General features: G+C 36.1%; 2 protein-coding genes across 2 annotated transcripts; one reads left to right on the forward strand and one right to left on the reverse strand.

Annotated features, from left to right (window-relative positions):
• Positions 1–276: 276 nt before the first annotated feature.
• tctn2 (tectonic family member 2) lies at positions 277–4,904 on the reverse strand. The gene is made up of 18 exons (XM_088335858.1): positions 4,553–4,904; positions 4,338–4,451; positions 4,168–4,238; positions 3,805–4,000; positions 3,608–3,708; positions 3,328–3,524; positions 3,114–3,231; positions 2,856–3,009; positions 2,563–2,637; positions 2,367–2,489; positions 2,207–2,281; positions 2,053–2,145; positions 1,844–1,961; positions 1,658–1,761; positions 1,424–1,565; positions 1,200–1,343; positions 971–1,059; positions 277–777 (listed from the first exon to the last, which is right to left on the reverse strand). Exons 1-18 carry the CDS (start codon positions 4,641–4,643, stop codon positions 674–676), a joined length of 2,109 nt encoding a protein of 702 aa, XP_088191984.1. The 5' UTR covers positions 4,644–4,904; the 3' UTR covers positions 277–673.
• On the forward strand, positions 4,794–22,188 carry atp6v0a2b (ATPase H+ transporting V0 subunit a2b). The gene is made up of 20 exons (XM_088335857.1): positions 4,794–6,379; positions 6,530–6,608; positions 8,575–8,672; positions 8,751–8,888; positions 9,056–9,153; positions 9,733–9,859; positions 11,070–11,152; positions 11,234–11,327; positions 12,953–13,165; positions 14,286–14,436; positions 14,642–14,781; positions 14,872–15,029; positions 15,129–15,219; positions 15,553–15,671; positions 15,749–15,959; positions 16,574–16,693; positions 16,772–16,891; positions 16,973–17,090; positions 18,669–18,840; positions 18,910–22,188. Exons 1-20 carry the CDS (start codon positions 6,263–6,265, stop codon positions 19,010–19,012), a joined length of 2,550 nt encoding a protein of 849 aa, XP_088191983.1. The 5' UTR covers positions 4,794–6,262; the 3' UTR covers positions 19,013–22,188.
• The last annotated feature ends 1,677 nt before the right edge of the window (positions 22,189–23,865 follow it).

Genomic DNA, 23,865 nt, shown 5'->3' on the forward strand with positions numbered 1-23,865 from the left:
AACGTTACTTCTACAATATAAGTACTTGTTAGAACTGGTTTTGGACTAAGACTCCTGTTAGGGAATTCCCACTTATGCTATATTTCTAGGATTTGTTTTTACTCATGGACCACCCTTCCAGCACAATAGTAATTGTCAGCGATTGTGACTTGGCAGTTATGAATTTTACAGCCATTGTTCTGTAGCTCACTTGTGCCCAGGATAATAAGTAACCTCATCAGAAGTGCTCATTTCGACCAATCTCACGTCTCATAACCCAGATATAAAAAACAGACGGAGGAAGAAAAAACATTTCTCTTTACAAGTCATAACAACACTTTGTGAAAGGACAGGACAAAACATAAAAGTTTTATTTTACAGATTTAAACAAAGTACTGCACAAAGCGCATCAACCAACAGTTGTAGAAAATCACAGTAATTAGTCAGACAATGGAAATAAGGGATGGTAGTTGAAGCCATAAATTTCAGAGAGTACATCTGCAATATGACATCACTCTGTTGACGCAAATTGACAACATTTTGCTTTTCTATGTGTGAATTACAGGCCCCTGAGTGGAGATCATGCTCTATACAAATTAATAATAGAATAAACCTGTACCATGTGTAATAACGACACTTTAAATATATGTCATACAAAAACCTCTTTAATAATTTACTATCGTAAAAAACGAATCTATGCCTGCCGGATAGGCCTCCAGTGAGCCCCAAGAACAGACGCAGAGATGAATAGGAAGACCAATATTAGGCCTTTGGCCAAAGCCTGATAATATGGTTCACCTAAAGAAACGACAACAACATGATTTTAAATTATTGATCACAATGATATTCATACAAACACTATTTGACAGATTGAATGTTACTGTACAACTTGTATTGTCTCACAATCCCGTTGTGCAAAACTATAAGAAAATATACTAGTTTTAAAATATTCAGTGTTTTTTGTTATAGAAAAATACGATGAAACTCTTACCGGTGTAATACTTGGTCAAGGGGAAGGCGAGCTGAGGCCAGCATACATCATTTCTGTCACAATCATACTCAGTGAAGTTTATCTGGAACCTGAAAAAAAATACAACTCACCCTTAACAAGTGGTAACAACAACATGAAACAGGCCAATGGACAGATTGATCTGATCTACATTTTTCAAGTAAAGTGAAGTGAAGCAAGTAAAACAAACTTTTACTATTTGTGGACTGACCTGGTTTTAGGGGGTCCGGTAAGGACGGGAATGTCAATAAAGGTAACAGACGAGGTTACATAAAATAACTGGGGCTCTGCGGGATCTGCACATGGCGATAAATCACCTCCCCCACATTCTAATGTCCATGAGGACAATGTGGATCTATAAATTTATAAGAACAAATAGTCATTATTGACTGTAATTAACAGGGTGTAGCATAATTAATTTTTCTATTCACACACCGAACTTGTATCGCTTGTATAATCTTTTGAGCATTTCCCTTGGTCGCTTCAGTAACTGAACTCCAAATGTCAATATGAATGTGGGATGGAATCCCGCTACACGAACCATCTCCATCTCCCAACGAAGTGCTTGAGTTGATATCTAAAAATTTAGTTAACACAGTGATGCAGGAATGCTATTTATTCCAAGATGTGACACATATTGAAAAGCACTTATTCTTCATGTATACTTACTGTTAATTTTGACCCAGTCTTTTTCCGTTTCAGAATTCGGGTTTCCAAGTTTTGCCACATAAGTGGCTGTGATCAGGTCTTGCTGTAGAGAACCAACAGTTTCTCTGGAAAAGGCAAGACAGTTTACTTTTCTGGGGCACAGGTACTGCATTCATTTCTGCAATTACATCAAGCTGAGAATTTCACCTGAGAAGATCACACTGCGTCAAGTTGTGATGACTGAACAGTAAAACACATCCTGAAGTTGAGTTCTCACCAAACAGAACTGGTTGTTTCTCAGCAGTAAAACATAGCCCGTCACGCACTTTAGAGAACAATAACAGTTGGTTCTTCAGTATACGAATGTTATTAGGAATGTTGACCATATATATTTTTAAAACATGTGATTGTATCACCTGGCTTCCATAGGTTGAGTGATGTCCTCTGCATGAAAAAAGGAGTTTGTGTGTGCTCAGTTCCAGCAATGACGGGCCTTCCCAATTGGTAACCTGTTATTTTGGGTCTAAATATGTTAACAAGCAATATACTTGATAGAGAAAAATCTCTCACCGGGATTCCCAGAGTTGGAGTCCCCCACATGATCTCCACTCAGGAAAGTGGATGAATATCTTGTGTTTAACCGCACTGCTCGGAGAAAAAAGCCCTTCCAGATTAAAAACTAATGATAACACAGAAAACTGTGATGTTAATAAGTGCTATGTACATTTACCCTTTCCATTTAAGATGACTGTCCCAACGGAGCGAATCAGGTTAATCTTAGTGATCTGATTTTCTTTCCAGTAAAATGTGTAATCTAAAGCCAAAGTCACACCCTGACACACCTGGCTCACACCTGAAATGAAATCAATCTATCAATTACAGAAAATGTAAATAAGTGCAGTGATTGTAAAGTGTGACATTTGTACCTGAATTTACTGCACTTGACTGGAAATTACTCAAATCCTGAACCAATTCATCTCTGACTTCTACTGCGACATCACCTAAACAGAGACAAGCCTTATGTCACCCTCAGAACCAAATTTGATTTAAACATTAAAGACACGTCGAGGAAACAGTTACAGATTTTTCAGATACCAATAACGTACCAATAGTACTTTGGATTTATTCAAAAAAACTGTACACAACAAAAATTTGTGATCATAGTGTCAAACAATAATATGGAAAGAAAATGTTAGTGTTTGTCATACTAAATACATACCCCCTTGCCCGTTGTTCAATTGAATCTCCAAGTCCGAAGCAAGTGTTTGCAGAGGGAACTCGGTTGGACAAGATTCAAGTTGTGTTACACATTTGAAACTAAAGTTCTCCAAAAAGGCAACAGGAACATGGTAAACACAATGTCCTATAGTCATCTGTGTGCGAAACATGGAATATGTTTTGGTGAGCTTTGGCAACATAGACACAACCCCTCACCCCTAATAAACGAATTTTCACGCTTAAATCACACATTATTAACCTGGGGAATAGTGAAAAACTGATCCTCTGAAGTAAAGATGGGACTTCCTTGTCTGTATATATTAAAAACTGGAGCGGATAAAACAGGCATTTGGAAGGAGGGCTGAGGCGATGGTATTCTGAAAAAATAAGATTAGAAAAATGCAATCTGTTAATCATTATTATCATTAATAATAATAATAATAATAATAAATAATCAAACAAATCATTTTCACATTTGCTCTCCAGTGTAAAAGAGTCCAAGGTATGGGTTATTTTCGGGTGGGGAGATGACACAGAGAAATGGAAACCAGTCTGGGGAGTCTTCTCTTTGCACAGAGCAATCATAGTCTGGGACGGGAGGGCGCTGACCACCAAAGGGGCCAGCATAACAGTGCGACTGAAACAGCTTCAATTCTTCACTCGAACAGTCCTGTTGAAGAAAAGGAAAAGGTAAAATCAAAGATATAGAAAAAAATAAATTATCATTAAGCGGGCCAGTTTCATTGACAGTACCTCGTCACAGCAACAACGTATATCACATGTTTTAAAAGTGAGGTCGCATGGACAGGAACCCATAGGTTCATACACTTGGTTTGGGATAATAGTTTGATTGTCTGCAAAGGATAGAAAAACACGTGCACATAAAAAATAAAGATTTGCGTGTAAATACATTTAAAGCACAGTTTATCGTAGCAAATTCAGTGTTTTACCTGTGCCGGGAAATGCAGAATTCAAATGAGCATGAATGTTGACCTGGATCAGCATTGATGCCTTGACTGTGTCGCCCACACAGGCAGATAACTGCAGACTTTCAAGGACACATAGCAACTTTGGACAGCAGTCTGTTTCATTGTCACTACACAAATGCAGACTTTTATTCAGGTTAAGATTAACCCGGAGTGTATTCTGTGGAATCACAAATTGAATATAGAAGGGTCATTTCCATTCAAATGATATCATTTTTCTAGTTCATTACTAGACGACTGGTTTACATTTTTGGTTTTCAGCTTTATACGAGCATTTGGCATAAGGGATTGCATACTGCAATTTAGTATTGTAACAAATCGTCTTACCACTCCAGCCAGCTCTTTTGTGACAGTCCACTTTGTTTCCTCAGCTTTACACGAAGGAGGATCAATATTACCTGTCAATAAACCAAAAGGAGGGAAAAGTAACTACAGTGAATGTACTTCTTTCCCCCAATTAAATTATAATCGGTAAAATTTATTGTAAATAAAAGTACCTGTTATGTTGGATGGAAATACAGCACGCAGATTCAGAGAGACGTCTTTTATGTTTCCAAATACGAGTGTTGTGATTCTTGGCTCCGTGGTAATAATGAACGATGGCTGGAAAACTGATAATAAATGACAACAACAACCAAAACGTAGTGTATTTAAAAAAAGGAACCATCTGATCTAAATAAACCATCTTAGGTTGAAAATGTGATTTACTTACTGAGCGTATTTTCATCAGCCCAACAAACCATGAGGAAAGATAGGACAGTCACCACCTTTGTCATTTTACCCAAAATAGCTCGAAAAGACATATGATTTTCCTAACACATTAAAATCCTGATTGGTCAAACACATGTCCGCACGACTGTGGATTTAATGATCGCAGAAACATTGAAGACTAAAATACATTTCAAATGTAGCGTCACTGAACGCTGTTTCTTAGCGACTAAACACTCGAACACACACAGTGACGTATAAATTAAGCGACCGATCTACCGTGCGAGCTGTTAAGACGACTTCCCCGTATGTAGTTGCAAAACTATACGTGTGTATTTTTAAAGTAATATGCGAACCAATAAATCCCCCAGGAGAGAATTAACAGCAGTACAATTCCCCAAGACATAATGAAATAATAATACCAAATGTTGCTGTGGAGTGAAATAGACACCGTTTCCGGTTTTCAGACAAACGGTAGGCTGATCTGACAGCAATTTTGTTTTCTTTATTATTAAGTAAACCAGCAAAACTGATATTCAGAACTGTAGCAAATAGAACTTTTCTTGATGATATGAACTGATCGTTTATATGTGTGCATACACTGAGTTATTACTGTTGTTAATAATCACCAGGCTAAAAAGCTACCACAGACAAACACGCCAGTATTTGAAGTAACGTCAGAAAATAAAAATAAAAAATAGTTAGTGAAAGAGTCAAATAAGACTAAATGAAAAACGCAAGTACTCTTCGTTTTCAAATGCATGCATGACAGATAGGTAGGACATTTGCCGCGAAAGGCTTTCAGCGCTGTGCGCATTGGTAGTACGATTAGACCGATAGAATTGAACTTCAGAACACTAGTCCTTTGTAATTCTTCCATTTTCATAGCGGTTATTCTAAATATCGACACACAGCTGATTTCAAAATTTCACTAGAAAAACGTAAACCCCCAATCTAATTTTGAAATTAGCGAGATACATTTTCAACTATATTTTAATTCCTTTTTAAATGTGGTGAACAAAAAAAACATTTCGCTTTTGATTCCTTAAAAATTACATTTTGTTCTTAACAAACAACAATTATATATATTTTCACGCGTTGCTTTTGTTTTGTTTCTATCTTGATTAACAGTTTAATATACCATTGCACGTTTTAATTTCTACTGATTCTCTTTATAGTTGTGAGTTGAAAGAAAGCGAAATTATTATTCAAAACTAAAAACTACGTGCCAAATTAATTTGTGTATTATTTGCTCTATCAGGTGTAGCCCAAAGTAATTTGCAAGGTACTCAATGCGCAGACTCCAAAAGAGAATGACGTGGAAATCCTAGCGACTACTGTTAAAACTTCAGCAAGTGTGAAGACATCGCATATGAAGTTGCTTGCAGTTTGGTAGCGATCCAAAAACGTATGGGACAAACGTACCGTACTTATTTCATCTAGGAAATGAACTTGTTTTTCATCTACAGTACTAATAACGATTACTAGCCTTTAGCTGATATAACAGAGAAAAATCGTGTATGGATAGCGCAAGGACGTCGGGCAGGTCCAGTGTGTTTGTTCCACAGGATTCCAAATATGACACTGGATGAACAGCACGAAACTTTAAAAACTAGGGCCGATATTTGATGAACGATAACTGATGTCGACCAGCGTGTTAGCTTGCTAACAAGATAAACCACCCGAGAAGAAAGGACATAAGCAAGCTGTCAAAATGGGATCTCTTCTGCGGGGTGAAGAAATGTGTTTGGCCCAACTCTTTCTCCAGTCTGGATCGGCATATGACTGCATCGGTGATCTTGGGGAATTGGGTATTGTAGAGTTCAGAGATGTAAGTGTTGAATAGTTTACATTTCTTTAATTCCATTCATCCTCTTATTCTAGATGTTACCTACCTACCAGCTGTTTTTAAATGCAAAAAGTTTCTTAAAAGTACGCCGGCAGTTAATATTTGTTTGATTGTTTTTCTTTTCACCCCCAGCTTAATCCCACCGTTAGTGCATTTCAACGAAAATATGTAAATGAAATCAAAAGATGCGAAGAGATGGAGCGGATACTAGGTAAGTATGGATCTGGAAAAGAATACCCTTGTTTGAGTAAAAGTAACACTGATTGTTTTCTATGTAATTGAATTGAAATAATGAATTGAGTGATTTACTGAAAGGCAGTGGTCGGCAACCTCCGGGCTGGGGACAGGTATTGGGCCGTGGGTAGTTTGGTAAGAAAAGAAAATAGCATGAGTTTTTGCTTTTACTGTTTTAGTGTATACACACATTCTATTTCAACCCAAAATAAATTCAAAGTTTTTTAAAGTTTTTTTTTTTTTTTTTTTTTTTTTTAGTTTTTACGGGGGTACAGTACGTCACTGTAATTGAGCAATGATTGAGCAGACAACAAATGACGGTAACCTTGTTTGCCCAGCATTGGACGGAATGGGAATCGAGTTTGGATCACGGTGTTGAGAGCACTAAATCCTATCCACAAGCCCACTAGGATTTTAGTTGACAAAGGATAAGGCATTAAACTTTATCTCATTATCGCAGTATTTATCCTCACTATGCCATGTTGTACAACGTTGTAATGGAGCATTATGGGAAAGAGCTCAGCCAAAACAACATTGCGCAATGTGGTACTGTGAGTAAAACTAGTGTATTGATTAGGTAAAAGCTAATGCCTTTTCCCATGTCCTCTAGATCCCCAGTGGTCTAGTGTTTACACAGTTATTTTGGGCTTATTTTTTTATTACTACTAATCTCCTAATTGGAATATAGTGAAATGGCACTGTAGTCAAGTCATGTTTGTTTGTGTAGCTCTTGGTCACAAAGAGTCTCAAAGTGCTGTCCAGACTATTAATACAATATCCCCTGATCTAAAACCTAAAAGAGGACAAGGAAAAACTCAAAACCTCAGCATGAGGAAATTAAGAAACATTGAAAAGGTGCTGTGTAAATTAGGGAGTTTTTGGCAACCTCTTATGTTTTGTTTTTGTCGTAACCCGCCCTCTTATTACAAAAGTGATTCTCGGCCATTTGAACTATGCATTCGTGAATCTACAAACAACTTTGTTCTGTTCCTCAATTGTGCGCAGATTATTATTGGTAAAAACTCAAACAGAACTGGTTAATTGCAGCACTTGTATTACTTGTTTCACAAGCCAGATGGGCAAAGGGAAAGTTCTTCCACCATCAATGTATAAAAAAAACACATTTTATAATACATTCTTTTGCTACATTACGAAGGAATATTTACCTAAGCACAAAGACTACAAATAAGTTGTACTTACCGAATATTATTTTGTTTATTTTATTGGTTTTATCCGAGGTATGTATTTTCTACTACAAACGCAAACTCGTTCTAAATGAGTATAGTGTAGAGGCAATATACCAGACAAACATGGCGGTGACTACTAGGTATGGTTTTTGCCATGTAAAAGTGCTTGTTTCTCGACCTATGAATAATGATAAAAATGAACATTGGCATGTTAGTTTATGTATTTTTTGCCTATTGTTCAAATAATTTTTAATAAAGGTTTTCTGTACCACTAGGAGGAACTAAATATTAAACACTATTACTTTAAAGTGATTTAGGATCATTCAACACTGTTCAGAAGGGTCACTTCCCATTTGTAAACATCACGTTACACTTTGTGGTTAACAATAACACTATTAGTCTTTGATCTCTTTGTGATAATGGGCTATACAAATAAACATGACTTGACTTGACTTGAATTGACCAGTCTGTTGTACAGAAACGGTTGTTGACCACTGCTGTCAGGCACAATTCTGGTGATTTTATTTTAATGTAATCTGAAGAACAGACGCCTTTTCACCCATTTCATTTGAATGTCATGTTTGTCGCGCTAAGTGCCTTACTGTGTGCATTTAGCTGAATGCAAGGCTTACACTGAATTTCTATTCAATTTAGTGTAAAGAACAACTCCCTTTTGTGTTTGTCTGTGTTAAGCTTTTCTAAGGCCAATAATGACATTTGGCTCAAATTCAACATTGCATCTTCTTCTGTCAACAGGTTATCTTTTGAGAGAAATCAAGAAAGCTGACATTTCATTGCCAGATGGCGAAGTTAATCCAGTAGCTCCGTTACCGAAACATGTGTTGGGTATTATGGTATGCTTACACATTACACTCCACATTGGTAATTCTGGTCATCATCATGCTGGTTGTGTAATGCATTTGTTATTCCAGGAACAACTACAGAGGCTGGAAGTAGAGTTAGGTGAAGTCATGAGGAATAAAGAGAGATTGCAGAAGAATCTACTGGAGCTTACAGAGTACACTCACATGCTGCGCATCACTTGCAAATTTGTTCAGAGAAGTGCTGAGGTAAGTGGATAATTTAATTATGCATATTTACCGGTATTTCTTTTTCTATACACGACACTGTAAGTTGTGTATTAACAGAGTCCCTATACTACAGATAAATTGTATTGGCTGTTTTAAAAATATTTTCTTTTTTCCCTTCATTTGGGTATGTATTTCTTTCCTCACAGAGGGAGAAGATTCAAGTTGCATATGAAGAGTTTCCATTCCTAGAAAAAGACACAATGATGGATCACAGCAGTATGCAGAGACTAGGAGCCAAACTGGGGTAAAATTAAAATCTCGCTTGTTATATTACATGGTGGAAACTAGGATGATCCAATCTAGAATTCCATTTTGTTGTAAAAACAATATTAGGACAAAGATGTGATAACAGCAAAGTTTCTATCTTTACAATATTTCAGTCCATGTGTGGATTCATGCTATTGGCTGGTCATCATTCAACAATAGACCAATTATTCAACTCGATCCAGAAATTGGTCCGAATAAATACTCTCTAGTCTATTTGCTTTGCTGAAAAAAATCCCTAGGTACCCCAAAAAATGCATACTCACTTATTCTATGATTCGAATTTTGTGTTGCCATTGTAGTGTTGATTTAAAAAATATATAATTAATATTTTGATATGCTGTTGTCAACTCGGGTCATTGATTATGTGCATTTTACACATATGGCTTGCATGGGACATCGGATCAATAATAGCTATCTGTCACTGTTAATCTTTCTGTAATTGAGGGGCTACCTGTTTGGGGTATGAACCACCTTCAAGATTGTCTCTAGTATGTTGAAAACAGATGAAAAAGAGATGTTTGCACTATTTCTTAATGCTGTCCTCATTTTCTCACAGTTTTGTTTCTGGACTTATCCAGAGGGTAAAGATTGAAGCTTTTGAGCGGATGTTGTGGAGAGTTTGTAAAGGCTTCACCATTCTCAGCTATGCTGAAGTTGAGGAGTATCTTGAAGATCCTGACACTGTAGGTCAAATTACCTCTTTTTTTGTGGTGTTATATGTATATTTTCATAAATGTGTTAAGCTATCGGTGTTATCCTGATCCCCAATTTATGAAATAAATTCTAATTGGTCTGCTACCTGATTTTATTTTGCGCCTTGACTTTGCCACAGTATCTTCTAGCTCATGGGGACAAACATTAATAAAGTATTAAAAAAAAACTTTCTGCACTTGTTACAAAAATACAGATTTTACAAATATATGCGAATAATATAATACGAGGTGGTTATAAATGTATTAAATCTATCCATCCCTGTATTCGGGGTCCCCATCACAATTTTCTTGGAGGCCGTCGGAGATAGGGTCTGGGTGAGGTTTGGCCGCATTAAGTTTTTCACAAGAAAAGCGTGGATAAATACATTCCACTGTTATTAAGTTGTTTATATAATTAAAAAAACAAGTTTTATAAAACATGAATTACAATATCACATACTGAAAATAATTACTAAAAAGATAAATTAGTAACAATAAAATTAAACAGATTTTTTTTAAAGAAAGACTTCGGCTATCGGTGGGAGTAGAAAAAACAACTCTCATTCAGATTCACATTTGTGTTTTAAGTCTAACCTTTACCTCTCCAAATATATACTGTTCTGAGCTTAGCTTTTTGCAAAAAATAATTATTCTAAAATTAAACTTGAGGTGCTGTTTAGTTGCTCAAAGCAGCAGCCACTACGCAATTTCAGACTCATGTGACGTATGATGAAACGATAGAAGCAAATTATTTACAGCAAAATTGTGTTTAATAACCATGGTCAACACATAACTTATTTTCTTCGTGCTGAGGTTTTGAGTTTTTCCCTTTCCTGCATGTTGGTTTAAGATCAGGGGATGGTGTAAATGTAACATGTGCAGTCCTTTGATACATTTTGTGATTAAGAGCTATACAAATAAATGTGACTTGACTAGAAGTAAACTTGCCAAGAGTTATGTACAACTTATGTCCACTGTACTTAAATCTTTAGTTCAACAATGTCGTTAGGCAGGGGCATCAAAACATCATCCTATGGGTTTGAGACCCCTGGATTTTATTGAAAGTGAGCCTAAATGTTGCCTAAAGATTTTTAGTATGTTGGCCATGTTGAGAAAAAGTGGTCTTGACGCAAGATAAATTTAGAGATCCTTTATGTTGCGGTGTCAATGTTCCTAATGAAGCCGTTTCACTGTTTTTCAGGGTGAGCCCACCAAAAAAGTTGTGTTCCTCATCTCCTACTGGGGAGAACAAATTGGCCAAAAGGTGAAGAAGATCTGTGACTGGTAATATTACACGCCACTACAGCGTAGAATATAGGATTGCCCTGGTAAAGAATAGTCTTATCTGTTTTTTTCCCTCCTTAGCTACCACTGTCATGTGTATCCATATCCCAGTAGCAATGAGGAGAGAAATGACGTTGTGGAAGGACTAAATACTCGCATTCAGGACCTTCACATTGTAGGTCCTCTTTTGGTTTCAGTTGGTTACAGAACAAAAATACAGTGTGTTTGTAATTTCTGGGAGAAATTCTTAACATTTGCTCTGCAGGGGTTAAATAAATGTTGAGTTTGTTTGTTATTGCACACAGTAGAGCTACCCACATTGAGTAATTTTCAAAAATGTATTAAAATTGAAATATTTGAATTCACAATAATATGAAATTTATTTTAAATGTGATTTTGGCATTTGAATACACTTTCCTTAAAAACGACAACAACAAAAGAAGTATAATTTATTTTAGCCACATTAAAAATATACATCCCTAAATATTGCATTAGTACAGCCCAGTACAAATAAAAACCGCTACAAAAAGAGTGTCCACTGAATGAATAACCATTTTCCTTTGAGTTAGCAAGCCAGGAAAAGTTCTTCTGCTCGGGTCACTGCTTCGTAAATTGTTTGCCAGCTTTAAGCAACTGTGACTGAGAAATCCAATTGCTCTCCTGGTAGCACATGATCAACATGAGATTCTAGGTTCCTTTTCTTTCCCTAAATGTTGTACACTTCTTTGAACTCTGGATTTATTATCCTTTAGTCTTAATCTTTTGGCTACAAAACTTAACCGGCTTTTTGTGACAAACAAAAATACAGTATTTTTGGGACTATACGGCACACCTAAAAATCTGAAATTGCCCAGAAATTTGAAAGTGCGCCCTACAACCTTATATACCGCAAAATATAACAGATAAGGATAGAAATGGATGCAGTGTTTATAGGTCTGCGTTACTAGTATTTGAGGAATGATTGATCAATTGAAAATCATCGCTGACCCTTATCGCAATGCATTGTATGCCCTGCAATTAAAGCCCAGGTCGTGGCGATAAGGGAACCAATACTAACTAGACTACCAGTGGTACAAATTACATACGAAAAGGCATTAGAGTAAATGTCTATCTCACTATTTTTACTCAAAGTGCCAGTAAATACTGATTTGCAAAGTGCATTCTGATTGGTAGAACTAAACAGTCTCTCCACTTAGTCATTTGTGTGTCAATAACGTTGCGAAACAGAAAACTGAAAGTCTCCTTATAAAATACTAGACAAGCCATTTTACGTATGTATACATATTAAACTGAGAGGTTGAGCATGCACACGTGAAAAAGTGGGGAAACCGTCTAACCTATCAAAATGCACTATGCAAATCAATGTTTCTGGCACCAAGAGTAAAAATTGTGTGGTAATGAGATGAGCTCTAATGCCTTTTATTATGTCATATGTACCACTGGTGATCTAGTGTTAAAGAGTGTGTGCCCTCACCGTCGCAATCCGGGTTTGATTCCCGTTGCAAACAATGTTTTGTGATTTTAATCAGCATCGACTGATACTGTTTTTTGCTGTCAATATATATAGAGACCAACTGTTATACACGAATAAACAGTAGCTTTTATTGTAGCCTCAATATTATGCGCATTATAGTCCAGTGTGCTTTATGTATGAAAAAAATTTGTCAAAAGACTATTTTTTGGGGGGGTTGGTGCCTTATAATTCAGTGCACCGTATAGTGCAGAAAATATGGTACTGCTCTATTTTCCTGGCTCTTTTCTGCAAAAAAAAAATCTCAAAGTCTGGTTTGTTGTTTGCAGGTACTTCATAGAACTGAAGATTACCTGAAGCAGGTCTTGCTCAAAGCTTCAGAATCTGTGTACACTTGGGTGTTACAGGTCAAGAAGATGAAAGCTATCTATTACATTCTAAACCAGTGTAGTTTTGACGTGACCAACAAGTGTCTTATTGCTGAGGTCTGGTGTCCCGTCAATGAACTACCCACCCTTAGGAGATCTCTTGAAGACGGATCGGTAGGACTTTAAACTGTATTTGTCATTATTTTGTAAAATAAGGAAGATTTACAGCTCAAAATGTCTACTTTTAATGCCAGTATTATGTTCAGTTTTTTTAATTATTACAAAACGTAACTATAGGTAAGAATTATTTCTGACCAAATTATTTGAAGTAGTAACTTAAAAACAAATTCAGATATGCAATGGTAACTGGCTGTCTTGTTATTTAGAAACAAATAATTAAAACAGATTAAATAATCTCTTGTCACTGTTTTGTTTTTAGCAGGGGGTTCCCACTGGCCAGTTACTCAAGAGAAGGATTAAACATGTCAAAATTTATAACGGAAATAACTAATAAAAATACAGTTGACCTTGTATCAAACAATTGTCCCCTGATACAAAGTTTCAAAATTAGTTGTGTTATATAAAAAAGGGAGAAACTGTTATACAGCTCCCATGCATTTTATATTTCAAGTAGTTTCAACAAAATGGTTAGAATAGGCAAAATTCAGTTGCTTAAACTCTTTGTTATGGTAATTCAATGAATTCAAATAGCTTGTATGGCACAATTTTGTTTTGTATGACATTTGTTCTTTTTTATACACCACATTTTCTTAATTAGAAACTTTGAATATGTATACAGTAATCCCTCGCCATTACACGGTTTACTTTTCGTGGTTTCGTTCTTTCACAAATTTATGATGTGAATTCTGTTCTGCGTTTTGATTGACTAACAGTCTCCCCCTTTTATTATTTGACGGTACAGTACTTATTTGTAAGAATAATAAATTAAAAAATGTTTATACAGTACTTTAAATCTTTAAAAAAATATTGAGTCTGTAAAAAGGATTTATTCTTTGGTTTCAGTGCATAACAGTGGGTTTAACTTTATAATGCTCGTAAAAAAAATAAAAGTTTCTACTTCAGGGATTTCGGCAACGTAATCCCTGCGATACAGGAGGACTTACTGTACTATTTGATATTAATGAGGAAAAATGCACACAAAGATTTTGTGGGCAACGTCTAGCCACCAAACTATTCACTTACGGATACTTGCATGACTTGTGTAATGTACTCCAACTTGTATTTTGTCTACGAGTGATTTGAATGAGCTTGACTCATTTACTTTATTTTATAGAGGAAAAGTGGGTCATCAGTTTCTTCCTTTGTGAATCGAATACCGACAACTGACACTCCTCCTACCCTAATAAGGTCCAACAAGTTCACTGCTGGTTTCCAGAATATTGTAGATGCTTATGGAGTGGGCACATACAGAGAAGTCAATCCTGGTAAATAGATATAGTTTCTCTCTTTGATCTTATTCTTTTGCCGTGACTTACTCCCATTTGAATATGAACAGACTTTTCTGAGTAGACATTTGCTTTTCATATGTATGGAAACACATGGTCCACATTTACAGTTATTGCAAAATACTCTAATAAGTGCTACAGTAGATATTGCTGTTGGTCTTAATTGTTTACTACTGTCTTGTAGCTCCTTTTACAATCATTACATTCCCCTTCCTGTTTGCTGTAATGTTTGGAGACATGGGCCATGGTCTTCTTATGGCTGCATTTGCCTTCTGGATGGTAATGTGTGAAAAGAACCGCAAACTGAAAAACACCAGGAATGAGGTAACTTGATTGTTTAACAACCTGTTTTAAAAGGGCAACTTTATACTGATAAAGCTGAACTGATAATGGGTGACTGGTGTTCATGCACAGATCTGGAATACATTTTTTGAGGGGCGTTACATCATCCTGATGATGGGCTTATTCTCTGTTTACACCGGCCTGATATACAATGATTGTTTTTCTAAATCCATAAACATCTTTGGTTCTGGGTGGAGCGTCAAAGCCATGTTCGCAGCTAATGTTTGGAAGTAAGTGTTTTACGAAGTCAAACAAATCTGAAAAGTGTATAGCTGGGTTTAAATAGTCAAATAAGGTTTCAATTGAAAATGCTGCTTTTTCCCGTTTAGTGAACTGGATCTCAAAGGAAATGCTTTTCTTACTTTGGATCCAAATGTGACTGGAGTTTTTATTGGCCCATACCCTCTTGGAATTGACCCAGTGAGTAGACTGTGTTGAAGCTTTGTCATTTTAAAATAACACGTTAAAGTTGGTTGACTGATAAAGCAATGGAATATTTACTCAAAAATCCACTTCCTGCAATCACAATTAAAATCAATTGTCATGTTACACAGCTTCTTGATGGATTTCCTTACAGTTCTATCATTGATGTAGCTGTGACATGGCATCAACATGTTGAATTAGAACATAGTGTACTTGCCTCATAAGCTTTATCTGAGTAATGTTTGTAATTTTTATTGTAAACATTTTCCTCCTTCTATATCTTAACTTTTTGTTTGTGTTTTCTTTATAATACAATATTGTTTTGTTAAGATTTGGAACCTGGCTTCAAATCGTCTCACATTTCTGAACTCCTACAAGATGAAAATGTCTGTGATATTGGGCATTATTCACATGAGCTTTGGGGTAATCCTCAGCACTTTTAATCATTTGTAAGTATTTTATTGTATTTTTTGACAAGATATGAATTTAAAGCAATTGTTTACATGTCTTTAATTAATCATTTCAGGCACTTCAGGAGGAAGTACAGTTTGTACTTGGTATTTCTTCCTGAGATTCTGTTCCTGCTGTGCCTTTTTGGATACCTTGTGTTCATGATACTCTACAAGTGGCTTTTCTTCTCTGTAAAGAACTCCAGACACGCGCCTAGCATCCTGATTCATTTCATAAATATGTTCCTCATGCAAGGTGACTCAGTGCAGCCTCTCTTTCCTGGACAGGTGATTGGCAGTATCCTTGCTTTTTAACAAATATTGCATACAATGGATGCATATTAATCTTAATCATAATAATAGTAATATTGGAATGTCATTGAATAGCATATGAGTAAAAAATTTTTTGCAATGTTTGCAATAAAATTATGATTGTAAACAATATATTTTGCTATGTAAGATCATATATATACCACATGGTATCATTTTATATCATACAACATCATATTATGTGATATTATATGCTAAAATGAGATTCCAGATGTTTACTCAGTGGTGGGCAATCTTTTTGAGTTACGTGTTGCATTTGATTAAAAAATGGCGCGGAAAATATATATTTTTTCTTTTTTATGTCTGCCAATACTGCGGCAATACATGAGGAATTGGGATAACATTTTTGTTAGTAGTACTTTTTTACCATTTTTTTTATATACTTAATAGTAATATTTTTAACATTTTTGTTGGGCAGGCCGGATTAAAAAGTCTAACTAGACCCCCATGTTGAATGAATACAGATTTTTATTTTGAGTTAATGTGGTTTTTTTCCTGAAGAATAGACAAAAATGTGTTGCAAATTTGTATAAAATATTAGAAAATTAAGTTAAATGTTTTATTGTTCCTAGAACGGGTTACAGAAGTTTCTGGTCATCATCGCAGTGCTCTCAGTACCGGTCCTTTTCTTTGGGAAACCACTCTACCTTTATTGGCTTCACAAAGGGAGCCACCGACTCAAGTTGTACAGGGTAAGTAAAGTAATTTGGCTTCCAAGATCTCACAAAAGTATGTTGGAGTAAATAAGTTCAGGTCCTATGGTTTCTTAGGGGTATGAGAGTGTGCGCCGTAGTAGTGAAGAGGAACTCTTTTTGTTACGGACTCAAGACATGGAGGAAGGCAGCAGTTCCAGTGAGCTGTCGTCTAGCGGGGAGATACACACAGAGGAGGTCAGCATAGTCAATTACTGTACTATCAAAATCTTGGAAAAAGTAAGGCTATATTTTTTTTCCTTTTTTTTTTTTTGACAGTTTGACTTTGCTGATGAGTTCCTGCACCAGGCCATCCATTCTATAGAGTATTGCCTTGGTTGTATTTCCAATACAGCATCTTACCTCAGACTCTGGGCCCTGAGTTTGGCACATGCTCGTAAGTATGAGCCTTGCAATCCAGTGTAGGTTACCTAAACACTCCTTTGTATCAGCACAGAATAACTGCAGTGGAACCAGGCTTGTTAATCTAAATTTCTTTATAAGACGGGGGTCAGCATCAAGTGGCTCTGGTGCCACGTGCAACTATTTAGCGCTCCCCGGCTCACTCTGTGGCGCTTTTTTAAAAATGTTTGTTAATGTGACAAAAATAACACAATCATTCTCAATGCTTTCCAATGAATATATATCAATTCCAATGTATAAATATACAAAATAAGCAAACATTGGATTTTGAACTTGCAAGGAGGTCCAAGCGAAGGTTTCTCAGATAAAAGGCCTTCTTTTGCTAAAGCCCTCCTTAAACACCCCCCCCCCCTTTTTTTTTCAAATGAATTAAATCCTTAAGGTTACAAAAAAAGATCAGCCATAAAGGGTGTGGAAATCAAAGACAGCAACATGTTCGGCCGATAGTGACAATGATGCAATACTTATAACAGCGAAGAATTGTGAGGCCAAAAAAAACCTGGCATACCATGAAATTTCCTCTGCATTTTTCCAACATAACTAACTTATTAGCTTAAATCTGTATTTTCATTTATTTATTTTAAAAACGTTGTTCTTTTGGTCTATGATTTTAAACGAGAAAATATATTTTCTGTCACATTGACAATTGATGTCAATGGTGTACTTTTACCAAATTGTTAGGCTAAACAAAAAACTGCATGTTTTTATAGCTGTGCAGTCTGTACAGTTGAAGATGGCTGATGAGCTTATAGTTTAGTCAACACTCAAAATGAGGAGAGGTGAATGAAATGAATTATTAATTTGTAAGAAGAACACAAGAGGACTCTTCAAAAATCCTCGAGATGCAAGATTCTTAAATTCTAAAGGCCCCGTCCCTAAGCCCTCTCTTTATTAAATCTCCTAAGTAACAATAAAAAGGGTGTACAATATCAAAGAACAGCAACATTATTGGTCGATAGCCACAATGCTGGAAACCGTGCATAATCATCAAAATAACGGGCAACAGTCAGGTATAACAGTAAAAATTACCAACTGGCATTGTATGCAATCTCCTATTGCAGGTGTCCATCATTAGAAACGGAAACAAAAACAACAAACTGATCAAAAAACAAGCAGAATTAATGGAATGATTGTCCAATGTTTAACACCCAAGTATAAACAAATAAATGCTTGCCTCTCAAAATTGATCAAAAAGACTAAAGCAGGAAAATAAGCCAAATCGTTTAATCTAAAGCAAGGCAAAACTTTTTGTTGCTAGAAGGCGATATTTAATCTAGTCAAAAAATGTAATGTGGACATTCTGACTTGAACTTTGGCCATGGAAGTGTGACCCCTAAGATGCTGTTAAAACCAAGTATCTGCTAGTTTTTTTAGTTGGTTAAAACATCATTGAAGTCATTATCACAGACACAAATTAAATTGAGTGCGACTGACACAGTCATTTTTTGGGGTTGGACTTGAAAAAAATCTTACAATAAGTTCAAAAATAACTTTATTAAATAATTTTTAACAAATTGTAATCACCGTTTGTATTTTTTTTAACTCCACACAGAGCTATCTGAGGTGCTCTGGGCGATGGTTATGCGTGTAGGACTTCGAATGGAATCCATTCTTGGGGTTCTATTTTTAGTGCCGGTGTTTGGTCTGTTTGCCGTTCTCACTGTGTCCATCCTCCTGGTAATGGAGGGCCTTTCTGCGTTCCTTCACGCACTTCGACTGCACTGGTAAGAGGTCGTGCTATTTATATGTTTATGAATTGTATTTAATCTAAAAATCATATTTTTATCACTCAGGGTGGAGTTTCAGAATAAATTCTACAGTGGGACAGGAGTCAAATTTTGTCCATTTTCCTTCTCTCTCCTGCCTTCCAGTTTTGAACAGGAAGGTTTACTGTGAAGTAGAGTTAAGATCCGGCCTCAAAATATCCAACCTGACCCAGGCCATGGGTATTGGAGCCCGACTCGGCTCGAACAAGAAAAATTAACTTGATTTGAGGGACTGAGCCCGAAGCAAATCTAAATTTTCATATTTTATTTATGAGCACTTTTTTTATTTGTGAAGATAATGAGTGATTAGAAAATCCCTCTCTCTGACCTCTTTTTAAAATTATTTCGCCATCATTTTTACTCGTTTATTTTTCTTTGTGGAGCATCTGCACTCGCCACCAACTTCGTGCAACGCAGCCAGCCTCAGTACGTACGGCAACAAAAGCTGGTTCGAATAATAAAACGACGGAATCCATCAAGTGCGTGGATCCTCTACAAAGAAAAACAAAGTAAGTGCAAAGACGGATGGCTAATTTTTAAAAAAGTCAGCAAGAAAAGAATAGAATCCCTCCTCTTCATCACCCAAAAAAAAGTCCTCGCAAATAAAATAACCGAACTATTGATTGATATTTTAAGCCCAGCCTGAATTTTGGTTCAAGGTCGACTTCGGCTTATGATCTTACCTCTTCTGTGAAGTAACTGACATTTGCCCTGTATGGTTCAACGAGCCAAAATGTGATTATTCCAGTGATTTCACCAACAATTTTCACTTTCCCATTCAACCCTTTACTGTTATGCCAATTGTGAGCTTAACTTTTAGCAGCATTTAAAAATAGCCCCGTCCCCACCCAACCAGTGCTTTAAAATAATATTTAGCATTGTAATCCCAAAAAGATTAGATGTTCCATGTTACTTTTTAAAGTACTAAAAACAAGAGAAAAAAAAATCTTTTATAAATAAATGGTTAACTAAAAAAATAGACGAAAAAGGTAAAAATAAGAAAAAAATATATTAAAATGAGCAATTATGAATTTTATTTATTTTTCATTTTTGTTATTACCGTAAATTCCGGACTATAGAGCGCACCTGATTATAAGCCGCACCCACCACATTTTAAGAGGAAAACCGATTTTGTACTTACACAAGCCGCACCTGTATATAAGCCGCATGCGCCCACATTAAAAAATGTAACACAAACACAAAATTAACCCAAATCGACTTTAAGTCCCGCGATTGAAACTGAATGTCCTTCATTAAAGTACACAGCCGGCAAAATTAACGGAAAATGATACCGGTACTTAAAGTTTGATGCAGACCTGCAGAGTCCAGGTCCCGTTGAAAGTAATCCAAGGAAAAAAGTGTATATTTCCAAAGGTAAGGGTGGGAAAAATATATATCCACTATTGTCCGCCGCGTCCACAAACACGTCTCACGTTTACTCCACTTCCCGTCAGCCCCGTGGTTTTCGTTACAAAAATATACAGTTGCAAATACAAATTATACATGGTTACACATATTTACAAAGAAAGACGGTACACCGAGAGTTTTCAAAGCTTTAATAATAATATTATAACTTTCATCCCAAACCGTGCCTGTGAAGGGTAGCAAAACGCTACTAGCAACACGCTCGCAACACAGTTAACAGCACTGTTAAAGAAACATACCGTACTTGTAGTAAGCACGGTAAGCCGTCCTCATCTTCCTCCTTATAACTGACGTCATCAAAGTCGTCTTCCTCCAATATGGGAAAGAGAATTTGTCAAATATATGTCGTCCCACACTCCCTTAATCAAAAACACGCCAATATCACGCTTGCAAAGTAATGTTTACGTGCGGTACCTCTGTTTCCTTCTATATCGGACTGCTCGATTGCGTTTAGCTTGAAAGTTGCGTCATGTACCTTTCTTTTCGCAATTTGCATGATGAGGATATGTCTTCACCAAATTAATTTGTGCACAAGCTAAGAAGTTGCAGTCTAAATCTTACCTTTTGTACTCAAGCGCCGCTGGCGGCCGTTAGAAAAATTACATAAATTGGCCGCATCACTGAATAAGCCGCAGGGTTGAACGTTTGGGAAAAAAGTAGCGGCTTATAGTCCGGAATTTACGGTAGATTTTTTTTTTTAACATTTTTCTTTTGCTTGAAAAAATTATCAAATATATTAAGTCATGTTGCAATATTTTTCTTTCTTCTTTTTAAAATGTTTTAATTAGTTTTCTCATGGCAGTAAAAAAAATACAATGAGCAACAATATCTATAAAACTGCCATATCAAATTATTTTGCTCATTTTAAGGATTATTTTTTTTTAAATATTTACTAGGAAAAAAAAACAAGTACTGGTACTGTAGTAAAATAAGACAAACGTATATTTTTTTAAATGAGCAAAATAATCTGCTAATGTCACAAGAGTTTTTTTGTTTAAGTTCGGGTAAAGCAAGTGCTGTTTCTTCATATTCTTGCTACTTTTCAAAATTATTTGGCTCACATTATTTCATCATTTCAATTTTCAATTGCCAAGTTCAACTTTTTATTATCTTCTAGTTTGAATTTTGTCAGATTTAGTTTCCATGCATTGTGCAAAAAAAAACCTTCTTTTACGAGCTCTGTTTTTTGTGGACTGCCCATCTAATAAAACCAAATAACACCAAAAAAGCCTTCAGATAGAATGTCTGTCTATATTTCTGAGACCAAAACCCTAAATAATGATGTTTTAGTCTGAAAATGAAAAGTATTGGATGTTTTGAGGCGAGGCGTAATTTTGAAGATTCCTTAGTATTCCTTTTTTAATTTATTCACTTTCCAAATGCTTCTGAAAAAAGATGAATGCACAGTTGATAGTTTATTTTACCTAAAAAGTTTCATATTGTTGTGTTTCTAATTAGTTTGCTATTGCACCATTATCTATCTTCATTTTTTTCTTTTTTTTTTGCTTAGCAATCACTGGATAAATGTCACAGCATTTTTAGATGTGATTGTGCAGTGAAGTCTGGCTTAAGGACTTACTGAGAGCAATTTTTGTTTATATTTTTTGTCACATGTTTTCTGGTATAAATGTGATGAAAATGTATCATTTAGTTTGGATTATTGTACCGTTTAATGCAACTCTGTCAAATTATGATTATGCAATGTTTGTTTTACCATCTGTGTTCATATTGTATGTACAAACACTCCAATTTACAACCCTCCATTGTTGCTTTCTCATTTTGTGTCAAACTGCCCCTTTTAATGTTATATAAAATGTCTGAAAATCAATGCACTCAAATAATTTGTTTGAAATGATTTAATAAAGTTATTTTTGCACCTGTTACGAGATTTATTTTCAAGTCCAACCCAATAAATTTGTATGTCAGTCACAATCAAGTTAATATTGTGTCTGTCATAATGTCTTCAATGATGTTTTAACCAACAAAAAACTACTTTGAGTTAAACGGTGAATGGTCTGCATTTATATAGCACGTTTCAAGTCACTGAAGACCTCCCAAAGCACTTTACAATGTGCTTCACACTTACCCATTCACACGCCAATAGGGAGTCAGCCATGCAAGGCGCCTACCAGCTCTTTGGGGGCATTAGGGATTCAGTGTCTTGCCCAAGGATACTTTGTTGGCATACATTGTACCTGCTCCAATGAACTGATGGGTTTCAACTAAAGGAAATGTAAAAAAACATTTGTGAATAAATAGACAAACTGTTGGCCTTTTTTTCTAAATAGTAGTTGCATACAAGCCATTTGTTTCAAGCAATTGACAGGCTTTTGACATTATTCTGCAAATGTTGTTCACCTTCCAAATGTTAACATAACAACTGCTAGCATGGTTTTCATTTAAAAGAAAAGCTGTATTTTATGTTGATGATGTCTCGTGTATTGTCTGTTGAATGTCATTACCTCATCTGCGACCCCTTCTCAAGGTTTCATCATTTTTCTCATGCTGAGGTTTTTGAGTTTTTCCTTGTCCTCATGTAGAGTTGAGATCAGGGGATGGTGTAATGGCAGCCTTTAGCCTGTACAGCCCTTTGAGACTTCTTGTGATTAAGGGCTATATAAATAAACATGACTTGACAAACTGGGCAAAACGACTAATATTAAATTGCAAAACAATTGGTCTCTTTCAAAAAAGAACAGTCCCCTAAGTAACTAGACTTGAAACTTCAAAGAGCTTTGTGGGAAATTTCCTTCGGGCACATCTGTTTGACTTTGGCACGTCTTTTCAGCTATATGTTTACACATGTTATCTGACTTGCAGGAGAGACATACTGCATTAAAAATCAAAACAAAAAAACAGAACTCTATCCTACAAAGGGGATAGTCAAAAACAAGTCAAGTTTATTTGTATAGCCCATAATCACAAGGAGTCTCAAAGGGCTGCACAGACCAAAGATTATTCAGAGCAGTTTTTGAGAACAAGTCCCGTTTAGAAGGAAGAATAATTAACATTTCGGTCTTTTCAGGGTTGAGGTGCAAGAATTAAGGTGACATCCATTTTTTATCTCTGTGAGGCAGACCTCCAAATTTCTACACTTTAGTCCATCGAATATTGTTGAGTGTCATCTGCGTAGCAATGGAAACTGATATCATACTTGCGAATAATATCACTTAATGGAAATGGTGAAAATGTTGAAAAGAAGGGGGGCAAGTACTGACCCCTGCGGAACACCACAGGGAACACTAAATGGCTCAGATGTCCTTTCACCATATTTAACACAATGCGTCCAATTTAGGACCTCCAATTACTCAGTTAGCGACTCGTACAGCATCTCATCTCTCATCTCATCTCATTAGCTGCACCACTTATCCTCAGTAGGGTCACGGGGGTGCTGGAGCCCATCCCAGCAATCATCGGGCAGGGGACACCCTGAACTGGTTGCCAGCCAATCGCAGGGCACACTGGGACAGACAACTAGCTCGTAAATTCACACCTAGGGACAATTTGGACCGGCCAATCCACCTAAAATGCATGTCTTTGGAAACCGGAGTGCCCGGA

This window comes from Urocampus carinirostris, chromosome 5, assembly GCF_059441175.1.
Source record: "Urocampus carinirostris isolate Australia breed hairy pipefish chromosome 5, RoL_Ucar_1.0, whole genome shotgun sequence".
Lineage (NCBI taxonomy): Eukaryota > Metazoa > Chordata > Actinopteri > Syngnathiformes > Syngnathidae > Urocampus > Urocampus carinirostris.